Source organism: Hypanus sabinus, chromosome 21 (assembly GCF_030144855.1).
Source record: "Hypanus sabinus isolate sHypSab1 chromosome 21, sHypSab1.hap1, whole genome shotgun sequence".
Lineage (NCBI taxonomy): Eukaryota > Metazoa > Chordata > Chondrichthyes > Myliobatiformes > Dasyatidae > Hypanus > Hypanus sabinus.
In genome coordinates this window covers 68,237,701-68,255,909 of record NC_082726.1, presented here as the reverse complement: position 1 = coordinate 68,255,909, position 18,209 = coordinate 68,237,701, and the positions used below count along the sequence as shown (strand labels likewise).

At 41.2% G+C, this 18,209-nt stretch overlaps 1 protein-coding gene across 4 annotated transcripts in view; it reads right to left on the bottom strand.

Moving 5' to 3' along the window:
• Positions 1 to 18,209, bottom strand: part of tubgcp2 (tubulin gamma complex component 2) — a 64,455-nt gene that overhangs the window by 20,842 nt on the left and 25,404 nt on the right. For all 4 annotated transcript variants that reach the window (XM_059946816.1, XM_059946819.1, XM_059946817.1 and 1 more), the window contains exons 12-14: positions 16,809 to 16,981; positions 11,537 to 11,665; positions 6,926 to 7,046 (exon numbers count right to left, since the gene is read on the bottom strand). In XM_059946816.1, coding sequence (XP_059802799.1) covers positions 6,926 to 7,046; positions 11,537 to 11,665; positions 16,809 to 16,981 — 423 coding nt within the window. The remainder of the gene's footprint in view (positions 1 to 6,925; positions 7,047 to 11,536; positions 11,666 to 16,808; positions 16,982 to 18,209) is intronic.

Below are 18,209 nucleotides of genomic sequence, written 5' to 3'. Positions count from 1 at the left end.
ACAAGCACCATTTACCACAACTGGCCACGGTTAATGCCTGTGTCAGTTCATTTTTTAAATCCGAGCTCCCATTAACGCTCATTTCATAAATCTCAATTTGCCAACCAGCATTTCATACAGTGATGCAATATGTGTTCAAACTATGAAAGAAAATTGATATCTGGCAATGAATAAGAGCAAGGCAGATTCAGGTTTTGAATTATGTTCAACACAAGAAAGAGGCATCTGCACACCTACAAACTTACATAGTTAAATAGCAGACTCTCATAAAAGTAGAGCCAATGTATTCCAGAAGAGAAATTGCACCACTGACCAACTTGATGCTACAGTGCAACATTCTAGCACCAGTCTAGCACCATTTTGACTCTCGATGAACACTGTACGCAGGGTCCAACCCCATTCTGACTCTCGATGAACACTGTACGCAGGATCAGACACCATTCTGACTCTCAATGTACACTGTACGCAGGATCAGACACCATTCTGACTCTCAATGAACACTGTACGCAGGATCAGACACCATTCTGACTCTCAATGTACACTGTACGCAGGATCAGACACCATTCTGACTCTCGATGAACACTGTACGCTGGATCAGACACCATTCTGACTCTCGATGTGCACTGTACACAGGATCTTGGACCATTCTGACTCTCAATGTACACTGTTGCACAGGGTCAGACACCATTCTGACTCTCGATGTGCACTGTACACAGGATCTTGGACCATTCTGACTCTCGATGTACACTGTACACAGGATCTTGGACCATTCTGACTCTCAATGTACACTGTTGCACAGGATCAGACACCATTCTGACTCTCGATGTACACTGTACACAGGATCAGACACCATTCTGACTCTCGATGTACACTGTACACAGGATCAGACACCATTCTGACTCTCGATGTACACTGTACACAGGGTCCAACCCCATTCTGACTCTCGATGTGCACTGTACACAGGATCTTGGACCATTCTGACTCTCGATGTACACTGTACACAGGATCAGACACCATTCTGACTCTCGATGTACACTGTACACATGATCAGACACCATTCTGACTCTCGATGTACACTGTACACATGATCAGACACCATTCTGACTCTCGATGTACACTGTACACAGGATCTTGGACCATTCTGACTCTCGATGTGCACTGTACACAGGATCTTGGACCATTCTGACTCGAAGTACACTGTACACAGGATCTTGGACCATTCTGACTCTCAAAGTACACTGTTGCACAGGATCAGACACCATTCTGACTCTCGATCTACACTGTACACAGGATCAGACACCATTCTGACTCTTGATGTACACTATATGCAGGATCAGACACCATTCTGACTCTCGATGTACACTGTACACAGGATCAGACACCATTCTGACTCTCGATGTACACTGTACACAGGGTCTGACACCATTTTGACTCCCGATGTACACTTTATGCAGGATCAGACACCATTCTGACTCTCGATGTACACTGTATTTAGGTTCTGACACCATTCTGACTCTCGATGTTCTCTGCACACACGTTCTGACACCATTCTGACTCTCGATGTACTCTGTATGCAGGACCAGACACCAATCTGACCCACAATGTGCACTGTACACAGGATCAGACACCATTCTGACTCTCGATGTACACTGTACACAGGATCAGACACCATGCTGACTCTCGATGTACACTGTACACAGGATCTCGGACCATTCTGACATTCGATGTATACTGTACACAGGATCAGACACCATTCTGACTCTCGATGTACACTGTACGCAGGATCAGACACCATTCTGACTCTCGATGTACACTGTACGCAGGATCAGACACCATTCTGACTCTCGATGTACACTGTACGCAGGATCAGACACCATTCTGACTCTCGATGTACACTGTACACATGTTCTGACACCATTCTGACTCTCAAAGTACACTGTACACACGTTCTGACACCATTGTTACTCTCGATGTATACTATACGCAGGATCAGACCCCATTCTGACTCTCGATGTACACTGTACGCATGTCCTGGCAGCATTCTGACTCTCGATGAACACTGTATACAGGATCAGACACCATTCTGACTCTCAATGTACACTGCACGCAGGATCAGACACCATTCTGACTATCGATGTACACTGTACGCATGTCCTGGCAGCATTCTGACTCTCGATGAACACTGTATACAGGATCAGACACCATTCTGACTCTCAATGTACACTGCACGCAGGATCAGACACCATTCTGACTATCGATGTACACTGTACGCATGTTCTGACAGCATACTGACTCTCGATGTACACTGTATACAGGATCAGACACCATTCTGACTCTCGATGTACACTGCACGCAGGATCAGACACCATTTTGACTCTCGATGTACACTGTACACAGGGTCTGACACCATTCTGACTCTCGATGTACACTGTACGCAGGATCAGACACCATTCAGACTCTCAATGTACACCGTATGCAGGATCAGACACCATTCTGACTCTCTATGTACACTGTACGCAGGATCAGACACCATTCTGACCCTCAATGTGCACTGTACACAGGGTCCAACCCCATTCTGACTCTCGATGTGCACTGTACGCAGGATCTTGGACCATTCTGACTCTCAATGTACACTGTTGCACAGGATCAGACACCATTCTGACTCTCGATGTACACTGTACGCAGGATCAGACACCATTCTGACCCTCAATGTGCACTGTACACAGGGTCCAACCCCATTCTGACTCTCGATGTGCACTGTACACAGGATCTTGGACCATTCTGACTCTCGATGTACACTGTACGCAGGATCTTGGACCATTCTGACTCTCAATGTACACTGTTGCACAGGATCAGACACCATTCTGACTCTCGATGTACACTGTACACAGGATCAGACACCATTCTGACTCTCGATGTACACTGTACACATGATCAGACACCATTCTGACTCTCGATGTACACTGTACACAGGATCAGATACCATTCTGACTCTCGATGTGCACTGTACACAGGATCTTGGACCATTCTGACTCTCGATGTACACTGTACGCAGCATCAGACACCATTCCGACTGTCGATGTATACTGTACACAGGATCTTGGACCATTCTGACTCTCAAAGTACACTGTTGCACAGCATCAGAAACCATTCTGACTCGAAGTACACTGTACACAGGATCTTGGACCATTCTGACTCTTGATGTACACTATACGCAGGATCAGACACCATTCTGACTCTCGATGTACACTGTTCACAGGGTCTGACACCATTTTGACTCCCGATGTACACTTTATGCAGGATCAGACACCATTCTGACTCTCAATGTACACTGTACGCTGGATCAGACACCATTATGACCCAGAATGTGTAATGTACGCAGGATCAGACAACATTCTGACTCTCGATGTACACTGTACGCAGTTTCTGACACCATTTTGACTCTCGATGTATACTGTATGCAGGATCAGACACCATTCTGACTCTCGATGTACACTGTACGCAGGATCAGACACCATTTAGACTCTCAATGTACACCGTACGCAGGATCAGACACCATTCTGACTCTCAATGTCCACGATACGCAGGATCAGACACTATTCCGACTCTCGATGTACACTGTATGCAGGTTCTGACAGCATTCTGACTCACAAAGTACACTGTACACAGGATCAGACACCATTCTGATTCTTGATGTACACGGTACACAGGGTCCAACCACATTCTGACTCTCGATGTACACTGTACGCAGTATCAGACACCATTCTGACTCTCGATGTACACTGTATTTAGGTTCTGACACCATTCTGACTCTCGATGTTCTCTGCACACACGTTCTGACACCATTCTGACTCTCGATGTACACTGTATGCAGGTTCAGACCCCATTCTGACACTCGATGTACACTGTACGCAGGATCAGATCCCATTCTGACTCGCGATGAACACTGTATACAGGTTCTGACCCCATTTTGACTCTCGATGTACACTGTACACAGTATCAGACACCATTCTGACTCTCGATGTACACTGTACGCTGGATCAGACACCATTATGACCCAGAATGTGTAATGTACGCAGGATCAGACACCATTCTGACTCTCGATGTACACTGTACACACGTTCTGACACCATTCTGACTCTCAATGTACACTGCACGCAGGATCAGACACCATTCTGACTATCGATGTACACTGTACACATGTTCTGACAGCATACTGACTCTCGATGTACACTGTATACAGGATCAGACACCATTCTGACTCTCGATGTACACTGCACGCAGGATCAGACACCATTTTGACTCTCGATGTACACTGTACACAGGGTCTGACACCATTCTGACTCTCGATGTACACTGTACGCAGGATCAGACACCATTCAGACTCTCAATGTACACCGTATGCAGGATCAGACACCATTCTGACTCTCTATGTACACTGTACGCAGGATCAGACACCATTCTGACCCTCAATGTGCACTGTACACAGGATCAGACACCATTCTGATTCTCGATGTACACTGTACACAGGGTCCAACCCCATTCTGACTCTCGATGTACACTGTATTTAGGTTCTGACACCATTCTGACTCTCGATGTATACTGTACACACATTCTGACACCATTCTGACTCTCGATGTACACTGTACACAGGATCAGACACCATTCTGTCTCTCGATGTACACTGTATGCAGGTTCAGACCCCATTCTGACTCTCAATGTACACTGTACGCTGGATCAGACACCATTATGACCCAGAATGTGTAATGTACGCAGGATCAGACACCATTCTGACTCTCGATGTACACCGTACGCAGGATCAGACACCATTCTGATTCTCGATGTACACTGTACACAGGGTCCAACCCCATTCTGACTCTCGATGTACACTGTATTTAGGTTCTGACACCATTCTGACTCTCGATGTATACTGTACACACATTCTGACACCATTCTGACTCTCGATGTACACTGTACACAGGATCAGACACCATTCTGTCTCTCGATGTACACTGTATGCAGGTTCAGACCCCATTCTGACTCTCAATGTACACTGTACGCTGGATCAGACACCATTATGACCCAGAATGTGTAATGTACGCAGGATCAGACACCATTCTGACTCTCGATGTACACTGTACGCAGGATCAGACACCATTCTGACTCTCGATCTACACTACATGCTTGCTATGGCACCATTTTGGCTCTTAATGCTGCTTTCTGTGCTCCTATTATTGGATTAATACTTTTTCAGTTAAAGAAAATAAAGTTCCAAAATCTTTCCAAAGTACAAACATCTCAGAACACATACTGCCTTATAGAAACTGTGTTCTGGGCACAATTTAAGCACCTGAACACTAGATCACAGAACACTACAGCACAGTACAGGCCCTGCGGCCCTTGATGTTGTGCCGACAAATTTATCCTTCTCCAAGTTCAACCTAACCTTTCCCTCACACATTCCCCTCCATTTTTCTTTCATCCATGTGCCAAGATAGGAGTTCATTAAATGCCCCTAATGTACCTGACTCTACCACCACACCTGGAAGGGTGTTACCCACACACCACACTTACCTCTGCCTACTTTTGAAGTCCTACTTTTCCCCCTGGGCAGAGCTTTCAGTACATTGGATTAATATTTTAAAAAGTGTTCATTGAATTTGGCTTTTGATTGATGAGTGAACTCCTTAAAAGTAGCCATGGTATCTTTCTCCCAAACTGTTCCACAGTAATAGAAGCAGATACAGCAGTGAGCTCTCTCTGTAACCTGCTCCATGATGTACAAAAATATTGACTGATACACATTCCCATCTGACCTCCATATTTCTCAATTTGCTTTGTGACAATTGTTTTAAATACACTTAGCTATACACCCATGGCATTCTGTTAAAGAACTACATTCATAGGCCAACATTTCATCATTGATATTTCAGATCAAAACCCTTCATCAGATGAAGATTCTCAGCCTGAAATATTGACTGTCTATTAATTTCCATAGATACTAACTGACTTGCAGCATTTTGTGTGTGTTGCTCTGGATTTGTGTTTAACATTTTCAGTGTTCTGCTTAAACTACCTTGCCCTCTAAATGGCTCTTATCTGGTCACCACATTGCCTAATGCTAGGCACTCCAACCATTCAACATCCCTGCCAATCTTTTCAGAATCAAACAAGTCTCAAAGAGTTCACCTCTCATTCTTCAAAACTTTTGTTCTCAATTTCTCAAAATCCGTTCAGTGAATCAATACTGCAACTACCAAGAACACTCATCCTCAACTGCAGAAAGCAAAGCCGCACACAAGAGCTCATGCTATCCGAGTTTAACTTAGTGAAACAGACAAAATGATAAGAGCTTAAATGAACATTACCACAATCAGAGATCATTGCATTTAAAGTGAAAACATTAATGATAAACCTTTCCTCTAAATACTTCCAGAGTGCACACTATTAATGAATATAAATAACTGAAATCTTGTACTTAAATGTCTTAATAACTACCATATTACATGATAAAAATATCACTAGTGTACATTTTGGTTTAATTATCTGTCTCTGCAGTAATGTCTTCCACATTTGAGTTATGATTCCCGAGTATTTTTCCATTATTGCCAAAAGATTTACGTGAGGGTAGTTAGTAAGGGGAAAAAAACAAAACATTCACAATACTCATTAAAACTATAATGTTTTCAACAGCAGTTAATTTATATTTCCTAATGTAATTTAGCTCATGATTGTAACTGGGAAAAAATGCTGAGATAATTTTTTCCACATTGTTCTAGTAAAAAGTTGCACAGCATCAAGAGCGCAGGAGACATTAAATCAGGTTGTAATATTTTATATTGGAATAGTTAGAACAAAGTACTAGGCAAGAGGGAAATTTCTGAAAAATCATTATCCAGCTAACTTCAAGTTTTTCACTGCTTACCGATTTTAAATTATTTTCCATTATGTGCCAGTTTGGCTCCATAACCTCAAACATCATATAATACTGAATGTTCTGCACAAAATTCAGCATTCGCTGTCTCAAGGTGAAGGCAGCAGCAAACCTAAAAAAAGGATAAAGCAAACATTACAGTGAATTCTGGTATCCGAACATCTAAAATCCTGGAAATAAAACCCGTAGGTTAAGTGCAGACAGAGATAGGTTAAAAAGTTTTTTCTCCCCATCATAATTTTCTCATTGTAACCTTGCAAGATTTATGTATCTGAAATTAAAATGTTTTTCTTACCATTTTTCTTCATCATAATGGTTGTCCAGAATCTAAGAAGTTTGTAAACAAGTGCATGTTTACAAGTGTTTGTAAACAATTTATATCAACCAAGTGCATGGTGCATGGGGAGCCCAGGGAGGGGTAGTTCCTCTGGTGAAGGAGCTTGTCATGTCCGTTCCAGGACAGCTGGCTTGCCTTTGGTCCCCACCGGACACTCAGCGTTCACCCGTGGCTCCCAGTAGCAGTTTGCATGCAACAGGGCCAAAGCTGGAACACTGCTTTGACAAGCAGGCTAAACCAGGTGAGAGTAGCTGATGGCCTCATACCCCAGTGAGATAGGGACACGCCTGTCTCAGCACTGAAAGTCAGCTGTGGTGAACTGGTTGAATGAGATCTACAATGAGATCCAACAGCCAGGAAGGTAGTACTGTAATGCTCTGTGGAGAGCGAAGGGTATGACAAGGCACACAGGATGTCATGGTCATCCACTGCAAACACAGAGGACTGCATTTTGCAACACTTGTTTCTACCACTGCACCTGGACTTTAGGTCAAGGAGTGGAACAGCTTTTCCACTTTAAGAATTCTTCCACACAAGTTCTGTGTCATTGGCGTACATGATGGACAACCAACAAAGAACCTGGCCTCAATGGTCCCGCTTCCACCTGGATCTGAAGCCTATGCCCCAGCGGGTAGCAACATATCTTGACCCTCAACACCTGGCAGGAAACTTGCAACTGGTGGGAATGACCCACCCTCCTGAAAAACCTCAACTCTCCTGGCAGGAGCTTGGTCAGGTTAATATCCAAAAGAGAGAGCTGCTGTTTTGGAAAGGGAAGCCGATTGTTCAAGTACCAAACAAAGAAAGATATTCAAGTTAATGGGTACGCAAAAGAATGCAGATGCTAGTATTGATATAATTTCAGAATTCACATTTTTTTTTTACATAAATGCTCAATGCAAGTCCAGTTATCAAAGGTTTCAGAGCTTTAAGAAACATATTTTACATATTAAGTTTGACATTCTTTAGAGCTCTGAATAACTGGCAATAACTTACAGTGAGGAGTAAATAATTTTACATGCAAAAGTTTGGGCACCCCTGGTCAAAATTTCTGTTACTGTGAATAGCTAAGCGAGTAAAAGATGACCTGATTTCCAAAAGTCATAAAGTTAAAGATGACACATTTCTTTAACATTTTAAGCAAGATTACTTTTTTTATTTCCATCTTTTACAGTTTCAAAATAACAAAAAAAGGAAAAGTGCCTGAAGTAAAAGGTTGGGCACCCTGCATGATCAGTACTTAGTAACACACTCTTTGGCAAGTATCACAGCTTGTAAACACTTTCTGTAGCCAGCTAAGAGTCTTTCAATTCTTGTTTGGGGGATTTTCACCCATTCTTCTTTGCAAAAGGCTTCTAGTTCTCTGAGATTCTTGGGCCATCTTGCATGCACTGCTCTTTTGAGGTCTATTCACAGATTTTCGATGATGTTTTGGTCAGGGGACTGTGAGGGCCATGGCAAAACCTTCAACTTGCACCTCTTGAGGTAGCCCATTGGGGATTTTGAGGTGTGTTTAGGATCATTATCCTGTTGTAGAAGCCATCCTCTTTTCATCTTCAGCTTTTTTTTTCAGACTGTGTGATGTTTGCTTCCAGAATTTGCTGGTATTTAATTGAATTCATTCTTCCCTCTACCAGTGAAATGTTCCCTGTGCCACTGGCTGCAACACAAGCCCAAAGCATGATCGATTCACCACTGTGCTTAACAGTTGGAGAGGTGTTCTTCTCATAAAATTCTGCACCTTTTTTTCTCCAAGCATACCTTTGCTCATTGCGGCCAAAAAGTTCAATTGTAACTTCATCAGTCCACATGACTTGTTTCCAAAATGCATCAGGCTTGTTTAGAAGTTCCTTTGCAAACCTCTGACGTTGAATTTTGTGGTAAGGATGCAGGAAAGGTTTTCTTCTGAAGACTCTTCCATGAAGGTCATATTTGTGCAGGTGTCGCTGCACAGTAGAACAGTGCACCACCACTCCATTGTCAGCTAAATCTTACTGAAGGTCTTTTGCAGTCAAATGGGGGTTTTGATTTGCCTTTCTAGCAATCCTATGAGCAGTTCTCTCGGAAAGTTTTCTTGGTCTTCCAGACCTCAACTTGACTTCCACTGTTCCTGTTAACTGCCATTTCTTAATTACATTACAAACTGAGGAAACAGCTACCTGAAAATGCTTTGCTATCTTCTTATAGCCTTCTCCTAGTTAGTGGGCATCATTTATTTTAATTTTCAGAGTGCTAAGCAGCTGCTTAGAAGAACCTGTGGCTGCTAATGGTTGGGACAAGGTTTGAGGAGTCAGGGTATTTATAAAGCTTTGAAATTTGCATCACCTGGCCTTTCCTAATGATGACTGTGAACAAGACATAACCCTAACAGCTAATTAAGGTCCAACACCTTGGTAAAAGTTATCTGAGAGCTCAAATCTCTTGGGGTGCCCAGTGCCCAAACTTTTGCATGGTGCTCCTTTCTTCCCCCCCCACTCTAAAATTGTACAAAACAAAAATAATACACTAATCTTGCTTAAAATGTTGAAAAAAAATGTTTTATCTTTAACTTTATGACTTTTGGAGATTAGTTTATCTTCTACTCACTTAACTGTTCACAGTAACAGAAATTTAGACCAGTGGTGTCCAAACTTTTGCATGCCACTGTATATATTCCTACATTTTGATGAAATTTCAAATGTTTAGTATTAAAGGCAATGGCAGTCTTCTACATTTCAAAAGATTAAATTATATTGAAAGCATTCAAAATAATCACATTAACACGGAAAATTCCAGAGCATGTGCCTTATGCCTTATGAATTTTGAACCATTCCTGACATTGCACACAGATAACATTAAATACAGCATTGAAAATTGCAAGATTCTCAATCTTGTGATTGAGAATTGTAATACACACAAGCAATACTTTCAGTTGACACCCAAAACCTCGACTCTTTATTTCTCTCCATAGATGCTGCCTGACTGGCTGAGTTTCTCCAGCATTTTGTATGTTTCACTCTGGATTTCCAGCATTAACTGAATCTCTTGTACTTTCAAGCAGGTACTACATTTCTAAGTTTGGTTTCAATTAGCTACACATTATTCAAAAATACTCAGTTCACATAATTATGACAAACAGTAGACAACTCATACGGAATTTACATATTGATAGTAATGCTTTCTATAATCTCACCCATTCATAAATAGTCAAAACAATTATTCTGCAGATTATAGATATACTTTAAAGGAGTTTTGCCACAGAGTCACTACTCAGTAGACTGAACCAGTAGTGTAACTTTAGTGGGTCCAGAAGAGGCTCACTAGAATGATACAGGGAATGAAAGGATTAACATGTGAGGAGTGTTTGATGGGTCTGGGTCTGTACTTACTGGAGTTGAGAAGAGTGAGTGGGAATCTCATGGTAACCTGTTGAATATTGAAAGGCCTACATAGAGTGGATGTGGGGAGGATGTATCCTATAGTGGGGGAAGTCTAGGACCTGCGGGTACAGCCTCAGGATAGAGGGACACCCACTTAGAACAGAGATGAGGAGGAGATTCTTTAGCCAAATGATGGTGAATTTGTGGAATTCATTGCCACAGATGGCTGTGTAGGCCAAATCACTGAGTATATTTTGACGCCTTCACTAATCAAAACCTATCAATCTCAACTTAAAGGTTATGGGAAGAAGACAAGAGAATGGGGCTGAGGGGGGGGGATAATAAATCAGCCATGATGGAATGACATTGCAGACTCAATGGGTTGAATGGCCATTGAGTCTTATTGTCTTAATTTTGCACTTTTACACAAAAAAGCAGGTCTACTGAATTCAAATGATGCTCAGCTCTCTTAAGGAGCACACTTGAGTGCTTGGTGGAGGGCGCTGATGCTTTTCTGCTGGCATTGGGGGGGGGGGGGGATTGTTGCCTTGCTGCCGCTTGTGCATGGGGGTGGCTTTAGTGTTCTAACTTTTAACTGTCATTCATTCTTGGGTGTACTCCTCTGTTTTTGTGGATGTTTACAAAGAAAAAGAATTTCAGGATGTATATTGTATACATTTCTCTAACATTAAATGTACCTAGTGAAACCTAATATTTATAAAGTTGTACTGACAGAAAACAGACTCAACAGGAAATTCAAAATGATCTGACTGGCAAACACTGAGAGAGGTTCATAACTCTCGAAATACACTGATCCAAACAGCACTATAAAAGCAATGGTTGCTGAGAAAACCTGATAGATTTCTTAAATACAGTGCAAACATTGTCTGAAATAATGCTTCTTACCATTTAGCAGAGCGTAATGAATACTGTTTTGCCGCCTTATTACTGATCCACACGTTGCACAGCAGCCGGTCCACGTGTTTACAGTAAAACATATGTCTGAAGAGCATTTGATACCTGGTCAAAGCTTTCCTATTGAGAAAAACATAAATGAATGGTGAGCTCACAGAAATGTAACTCGAGAACTTGAAACAAGATCTTTATTGGCAACATTCGTAGCAATTACATAATGCCTCCTTTGCGTAGGTTTACAGCATGTCTACTGCACTGTGTTACAAATGTATATTCTCACTTTGCAGTAGCTTACATTCCAAACAAAATACACAACCTGGCTGAATCCAGTGTCAAAAAATAGTTTAGTTACTTTTATTCATTCTGTCTAGCATTTGCCACACTTTAAAAAATCTTTTAATTCAAAATGGAGATAGTAATTTGGGATGATAACAATCAAACAACTCTTCAACTTCTGGAATCAGAATTTGAAGCTAAGAAGTGTAAGCCTATTAAAAACTATATATATAGATCACTGTTACCATACTAATGCCACTGCAACTTCTATGTGTTTTCTTTAGATGTTTCATCAGAGCAGAAATAGGACAATGATAAAGTCAACAGTGTAAATATACAGTAACACACATCATATGCTGGAGGAACTCAGCAGGTCAGGCAGCATTAATGGAGAGGAATAAGCAGCAACATTTTGGGCTGAAGCCCTTCATCAGGATTGGAAAGGAATGGGGAAGCAGCAGCCAGAACAAGAAGACGGGGGTTGGGGGGAAGAGTCTGCATTCAGTACTGCTATAAATATAGATCATAGATGAGAGAAGATCTGAAGATATGGGCTCAACTGAATTCAAAGAATGCAGAGCTATCACATTATGCCATGCCACATTCTTCATTCATTAGTTTGTCCTCCACAAGCCAATCAGCAGAGCCCCATGTACAAAACACAAGGTCAGCTTGGACCAGAAAACTTGTTAACGGTTACAATTGAACAATGATGTTTCATTAAAGTAGATTCATTACTTCGATTTGATAGCTTAGATACTTTTAAAATATTAAGAGAACACAGTGCCTCTCTGATTCTGACAAGAAACTATGTCCAAGTCCAAGTCCAAAGTCCAAAACTACTATAAGCTTTAAAGTAATTGAATATTTCAAAAATATCAAGGAAGGAATGGTACCAGCATTCCCTATTTCTAGTTTTCTAATCCCTGTTGTGATTGGTCCACTTTTAGTAATGCTGTAAATTCAACATTAACGTTGTTAAGGTAATCAAACCATTTTTAAATATTAAAAAAATCTAAAATCCTATGAAATAAAAATCTGAAATACATGCATGGGAGTTTTATTGAATAAGAGATTCAATTCCAGGTAAGTAAGCATTTACTGTCAAGTTTCCCAGGTACACTTCATGGCCTTTATTTCTACTGAATGTCAACCAAGTGAATTTCCTGCCAAATGGAAGATTACTGACATACAAGTTTCACTGAGTTGGGTGACAGACCCTGCCTATAAATCAGTCAGAAAGCTGAAATATCACAAAAGAAAATTCAGCTGTGGTCAAAAGAAAATTCTGACTACAATCTGTGAATCTTTTCCACTGATGTCATAGCTGTTCAGAAAGTAATTAGAATGTTAATAAAAGTCTAATTACCATTGGCATGAGAACTTTCTAACTAGCCTGTATCTTACTTCACGACCAGAATCCTTTAAATCTACTGACCAGATATGAATACCTTTATTTCCTCAAACACTCAAATTGCTGTAAGTAAACCCATTGGCTAACATAAGCAACACAATCAATTTCCTGTTGTCATTCAAATTTATATTTAACGTCTCTCACAAAGAGTAGAAAACTCCAAAAAGCAGATGAATATTGAAAATCACAAATACAAGAGATTTTGCAGAATGCTGGAAATTCAGAATAACACACACAGAATACTGGGGGAACTCAGCAGTCAGGTAGACAGACAGACAGACATACTTTATTGATCCCGAGGGAAATTGGGTTTTGTTACAGTCGCACCAACCACGAATAGTGTAGAAATATAGCAATATAAAACCATAAATAATTAAATAATAATGCCAAGTGGAAATTAGTCCAGGACCAGCCTATTGCCTCAGGGTGTCTGACACTCCAAGGGAGGAGTTGTAAATTTTGATGGCCACAGGCAGGAATGACTTCCTATGACGCTCAGTGTTGAATCTCAGAGGAATGAGTCTCTGGTTATATGTACTCCTGTGCCTAACCAGTACATTATGGAGTGGATGGGAGACATTGTCCAAGATGGCATGTAACTTGGACAGCATCCTCTTTTTAGACACCACCGTCAGAGTCCAGATCCACCCCCACAACATCACTGGCCTTACGAATGAGTTTCTTGATTCTGTTGGTGTCTGCTACCCTCAGCCTGCTGCCCCAGCACACAACTGCAAACATGATAGCACTGGCCACCACAGACTCGTAGACATCCTCAGCATCGTCCGGCAGATGTTAAAAGGATCTCTGTCTCCTCAGGAAATAGAGACGGCTCTGATCCTTTATGTAGATAGCCTCAGTGTTCTTTGACCAGTCCAGTTTATTGTCAATCCGTATCCCCAGGTATTTGTAATCTATGGAGAGGAATAAACAGTCGAGATTTTGGGCTGAGACCTCTCATTAGGACTGCATGGTGAATGGTCTCAGCCTCTCCATAGATGCTGTCTGACCTGCTGAGTTCCTCCAGGTGTGTGTGTGTGCGTGTGTGCGTGCGTGCGTGCGTGCGTGCGTCCGTCCGTCCCCCTAAATATCATCATTTATGTCATGTATGCCGGGCCACTTAATTTATTGTGAGAAGCTTCTGCGGATCCCTGCTGCACAATCTGCCCAAAAGAATGCACCAACCCAAGAATCTTTTCTATTTTCTAGAACTATATAAAGTCAATTATTCCTTCAGTTGTATAGTACACATCTAATGCTGGATGTTTAAGTTTAAAATAAAAACTGTTCATGATGATCATAATAGCAAGAACATTGATTTTTCCTTCTGGAAATTTTTTCCCTTTTTAAAATTTTCTCCTCCCTGTCCCCCCTCCTCCTTTTTTTCCCTCTGGTGTCACTACTCCTTCCCTTTCTCCCATAGTGCACTGTCCTCTCCTTTCAGATTTCTTCTTCTCCAGCCCTTTACCTTTCCCACCCACCAGGCTTCACCTGTAACCTTCCATCTAGCCTCCTTCCCCCACCCCCTACCATTTTACTCAAAAAATCTGTTTTAGCCAACATTTCTGCCATTAACCAGAAACTAAATGTGCAAGAAATTCAATTTGTTTCAGAGAGTGATAATTGAAAATGGATTACCACTACAGTTAAGAAGAACAAAAGAAAAGCTTGCAGAACTTTGCAATTTTGCAGAAGTTTGCATTTTGATCAATCGAATTTAGAACTTGTTTGCACCACTGTGAAAATGGTGCTTGCAAACTGAAATCAAGCAAGACCATAAGACAAGGGAACAGAATTAAGCCACTTGGCCAATTGAGTCTGCTCCGCTTTTTCATCATGGCTGATCCAACTTCCTTCTCAGCCCCAATCTCCTGCCTTCTCCCTGCATGCCTTCATGCCCTTATCAATGAAGAATCTATCAACCTCTGCCCTAAATATACATAAAGACTTGGCTTCCACAGCTGCCTGTGGAATGAATTTCACAGATTCTCCACTCTCTGGCTAAAGAAATACCTCCTCTTCTTCGTTCTAAACGGACGTCCCTCTATTCTGAGGCTGTGTCCTCTGATCTTAGATTCTCCCACCATTGGAAACATTCTCTCCATATCCACTTTACCGAGGCCTTTCACCATTCGAATTTTAGTAAATACAGGTCCAAAACCAACAAATGTTCTTCATATGTCAAGCCATTCAATCTTAAGAGTCATTTTTGTGAACTTCCTTTGAACCCTCTCCAGTTTCAGCACATCCTTTCTAAGGGGCCCAAACCTATTCACAATACTCCAAGTGAGACTTCATAGTGCTTTTATAAAGTTTCAACATTACATCCTTGCTCTTATACCCTAGTCCTCTTGAAATGAATGCAAAACATCACATTTGCCTCCTCACCGCAGACTCAACCTGCAAATTAACCTTTAGGGAATCCTGCACAAGGACTCCCAAGTTCCTTTGCAACTCAGTTTTTGTATTTTCTCTCCATTTAGAAAATTTTTTTTTACCAAAGTGCAAGGCCATACACTTCCTAACACTATATTCTATCTATCATTTCTTTGCCCAATCCCCTAATCTGTCTAAGGCCTTCTGTAGCCTCTCTACTTCCTCAAAACTACCTGCCCTCCACCTATTTTCATATTGTCTGCAAATTGTTGTAAAGGTTTTCACTCCTCATGTATGTGAAGGATATAAGAAATAAACTCAATTCAAAATTTCAAACTTTGCATCAAAACCATCAATTAATTACCCAAATCACTGACATACAAGGTTAAAAAAAAAACTGGTCCAACACAAACTCCTGTGGAACACCACTAATCACCAGATAAGACTCCCTTTATTCCCACTCTCTGCCTCCTGCCGATCAACCACCACTTTATTCATGCTAGAATTTTTCCAGTAATATGACAACTGAAGACAGACTGTAAAAATTGTGCCTAACAACACTCCTGTTGTGCGTGGCCTAGTGGGCAAGGCATCAGACTAGTAACCTGAAGGTCACTGGTTCGAGCCTCAGCTGAGGCAGCGTGTTTGTGTCCTTGAGCAAGGCAATTAACAACACATTGCTCTGTGATGTCATCGGTGCCAAGTTGCATGGGTCCTACTGCCCTTCCCTTGGACAACATCGGGGCGTGGAGAGGGGAAGGCCTGCAGCTTGGGCAACTGCCGGTCTCCCATACAACCCTGCCCAGGCCTGCGCCCTGGAAACTCCAGGCGCAGATCCATGGTCTCTCGAGACCGACGTATGCCACCACAACAACATTCCTATTCAATCTGTTGTATACCCCCATATTTGTAAATCCATTTTCAGGAACACCTAGTTTTGTGTCACCAGAGAGACAGGTGTTGAAAAAGGTGGGCTCACCAGCAGTTTCTAAAGGGCAATTAAACATGGCAGACATTTGTGATGAATGAAAGTGCGTGTTCCTCTGCTGGGGCTACAGTGAAATTCCAGAAACAAGTTTTAATAAACCACTAGCACAAAAGAAAATCAACTCTTCCTCAAACAAGAACTGTTTTGTGTCCTAGCCATGTTTGTTGACAGTTTTCCACATTGCAGTGTAGTTAGACAAGGTTACTTACCTATTTATAATCAATGACAGAGGCCATTTCACAACATAATCAAAGGAGAAAGCTTCTAGGCCACTCAGAGCAATCTCAGTTGGGTCTGCATTGATAATAGCCTTCTCTTGTTTGGTTTCAATAGCAAGAACCCGCAGCAGCTGAGTGATGAGGTCATGTGGCATAAGATTAATCTGAAGAATAAAATTTACAAAATTAAAAGTTTCATTTACTAGGTCCAAACTGATATCATTACACAAAAGACTAACAGCGAATCATTTAGGATTCTAAATAACACAACCATGTAGCAACATAAAATTCAAATACAATTTTAATACATTTAAGACAACAGATGATTAAATATTTGGCAATGATGCACATTCACAACAGGTCTCATCAAAAAGACTGATCAGAGTGGAAGTGGAATGGGGAATTCAAGTGGCAGGCAACAGGGATGCTAGGGTCACTCCTGCAGACTGCATCCAGATGCTCCACAAAGTGATCACCTGTCTCAATAAAGAGTTCTCAGTGTCTCAGGCCAAAATGTTGATTCATCTTTCATTTCCATAGAAGGTGCCTGACCTGCTAAGCTCCTCCAGCCTATTGGGAATATTACTCTGGATTTCCAGCTTCTGCAGAATCTCATGTGCAATTGATCACCAAATTCTATTTGACTCTTGTTTAAATAGTTTTCAAAATTACGTTGTCACTCCCTATGAAACCTAACTTTCAGTATTTAGAGTCAGTTATAAACAATAAAAACTGCTATCATATCTACTTTTGCCACAATCCCTGGCAAGGTGCTCCAGGGACCAACTATTTTGCTGAAAAAAACAAAATTGCCTTGCATATCTCCTTTAAACTTTCAACATTCTGATGGAAGTACTTAAGGCGTGAGAGGTATCTGTGGGGAGAAGGAATTGTCAGTGTTTCAGGTTGAAACCCTATACCAATACTGCAGGTGTTTGTAGAGCAATGGGTTACTACAGAAAATATGTAGACTTTAATTTGTATTTGGTACATTCAACTAACAATTAAGGATAGCTATATTGAAATGTCACCATGCCTGTCAGCAATAGTGGACCAAATAAAAGGGATTTTTTTTTAATTTCATAGAAGGATTTCACTAAATTAGCCAACTCTTGCATGTGGTAAAGTTGTAGAATTTCTTACCTAAATATTCAAGATTAACATTTCAAGAGTATTATTTGTTGGTTATAATACATGTTTAAACAACTCCTTACACTGTTAATAAGGAAGTCCACATACTGGATACAAATCCCAGGGATTTGGAAAGTAGTGATTACAAAAAGCTATCCTGAAAGTCAATTAATCATGTGAAGATAAACATTCATATAAGACCAAAACTCACAGGAGCAGAATTAGGCTATTTGGCCCATCAAGTCTGCTCTGCCATTCCAT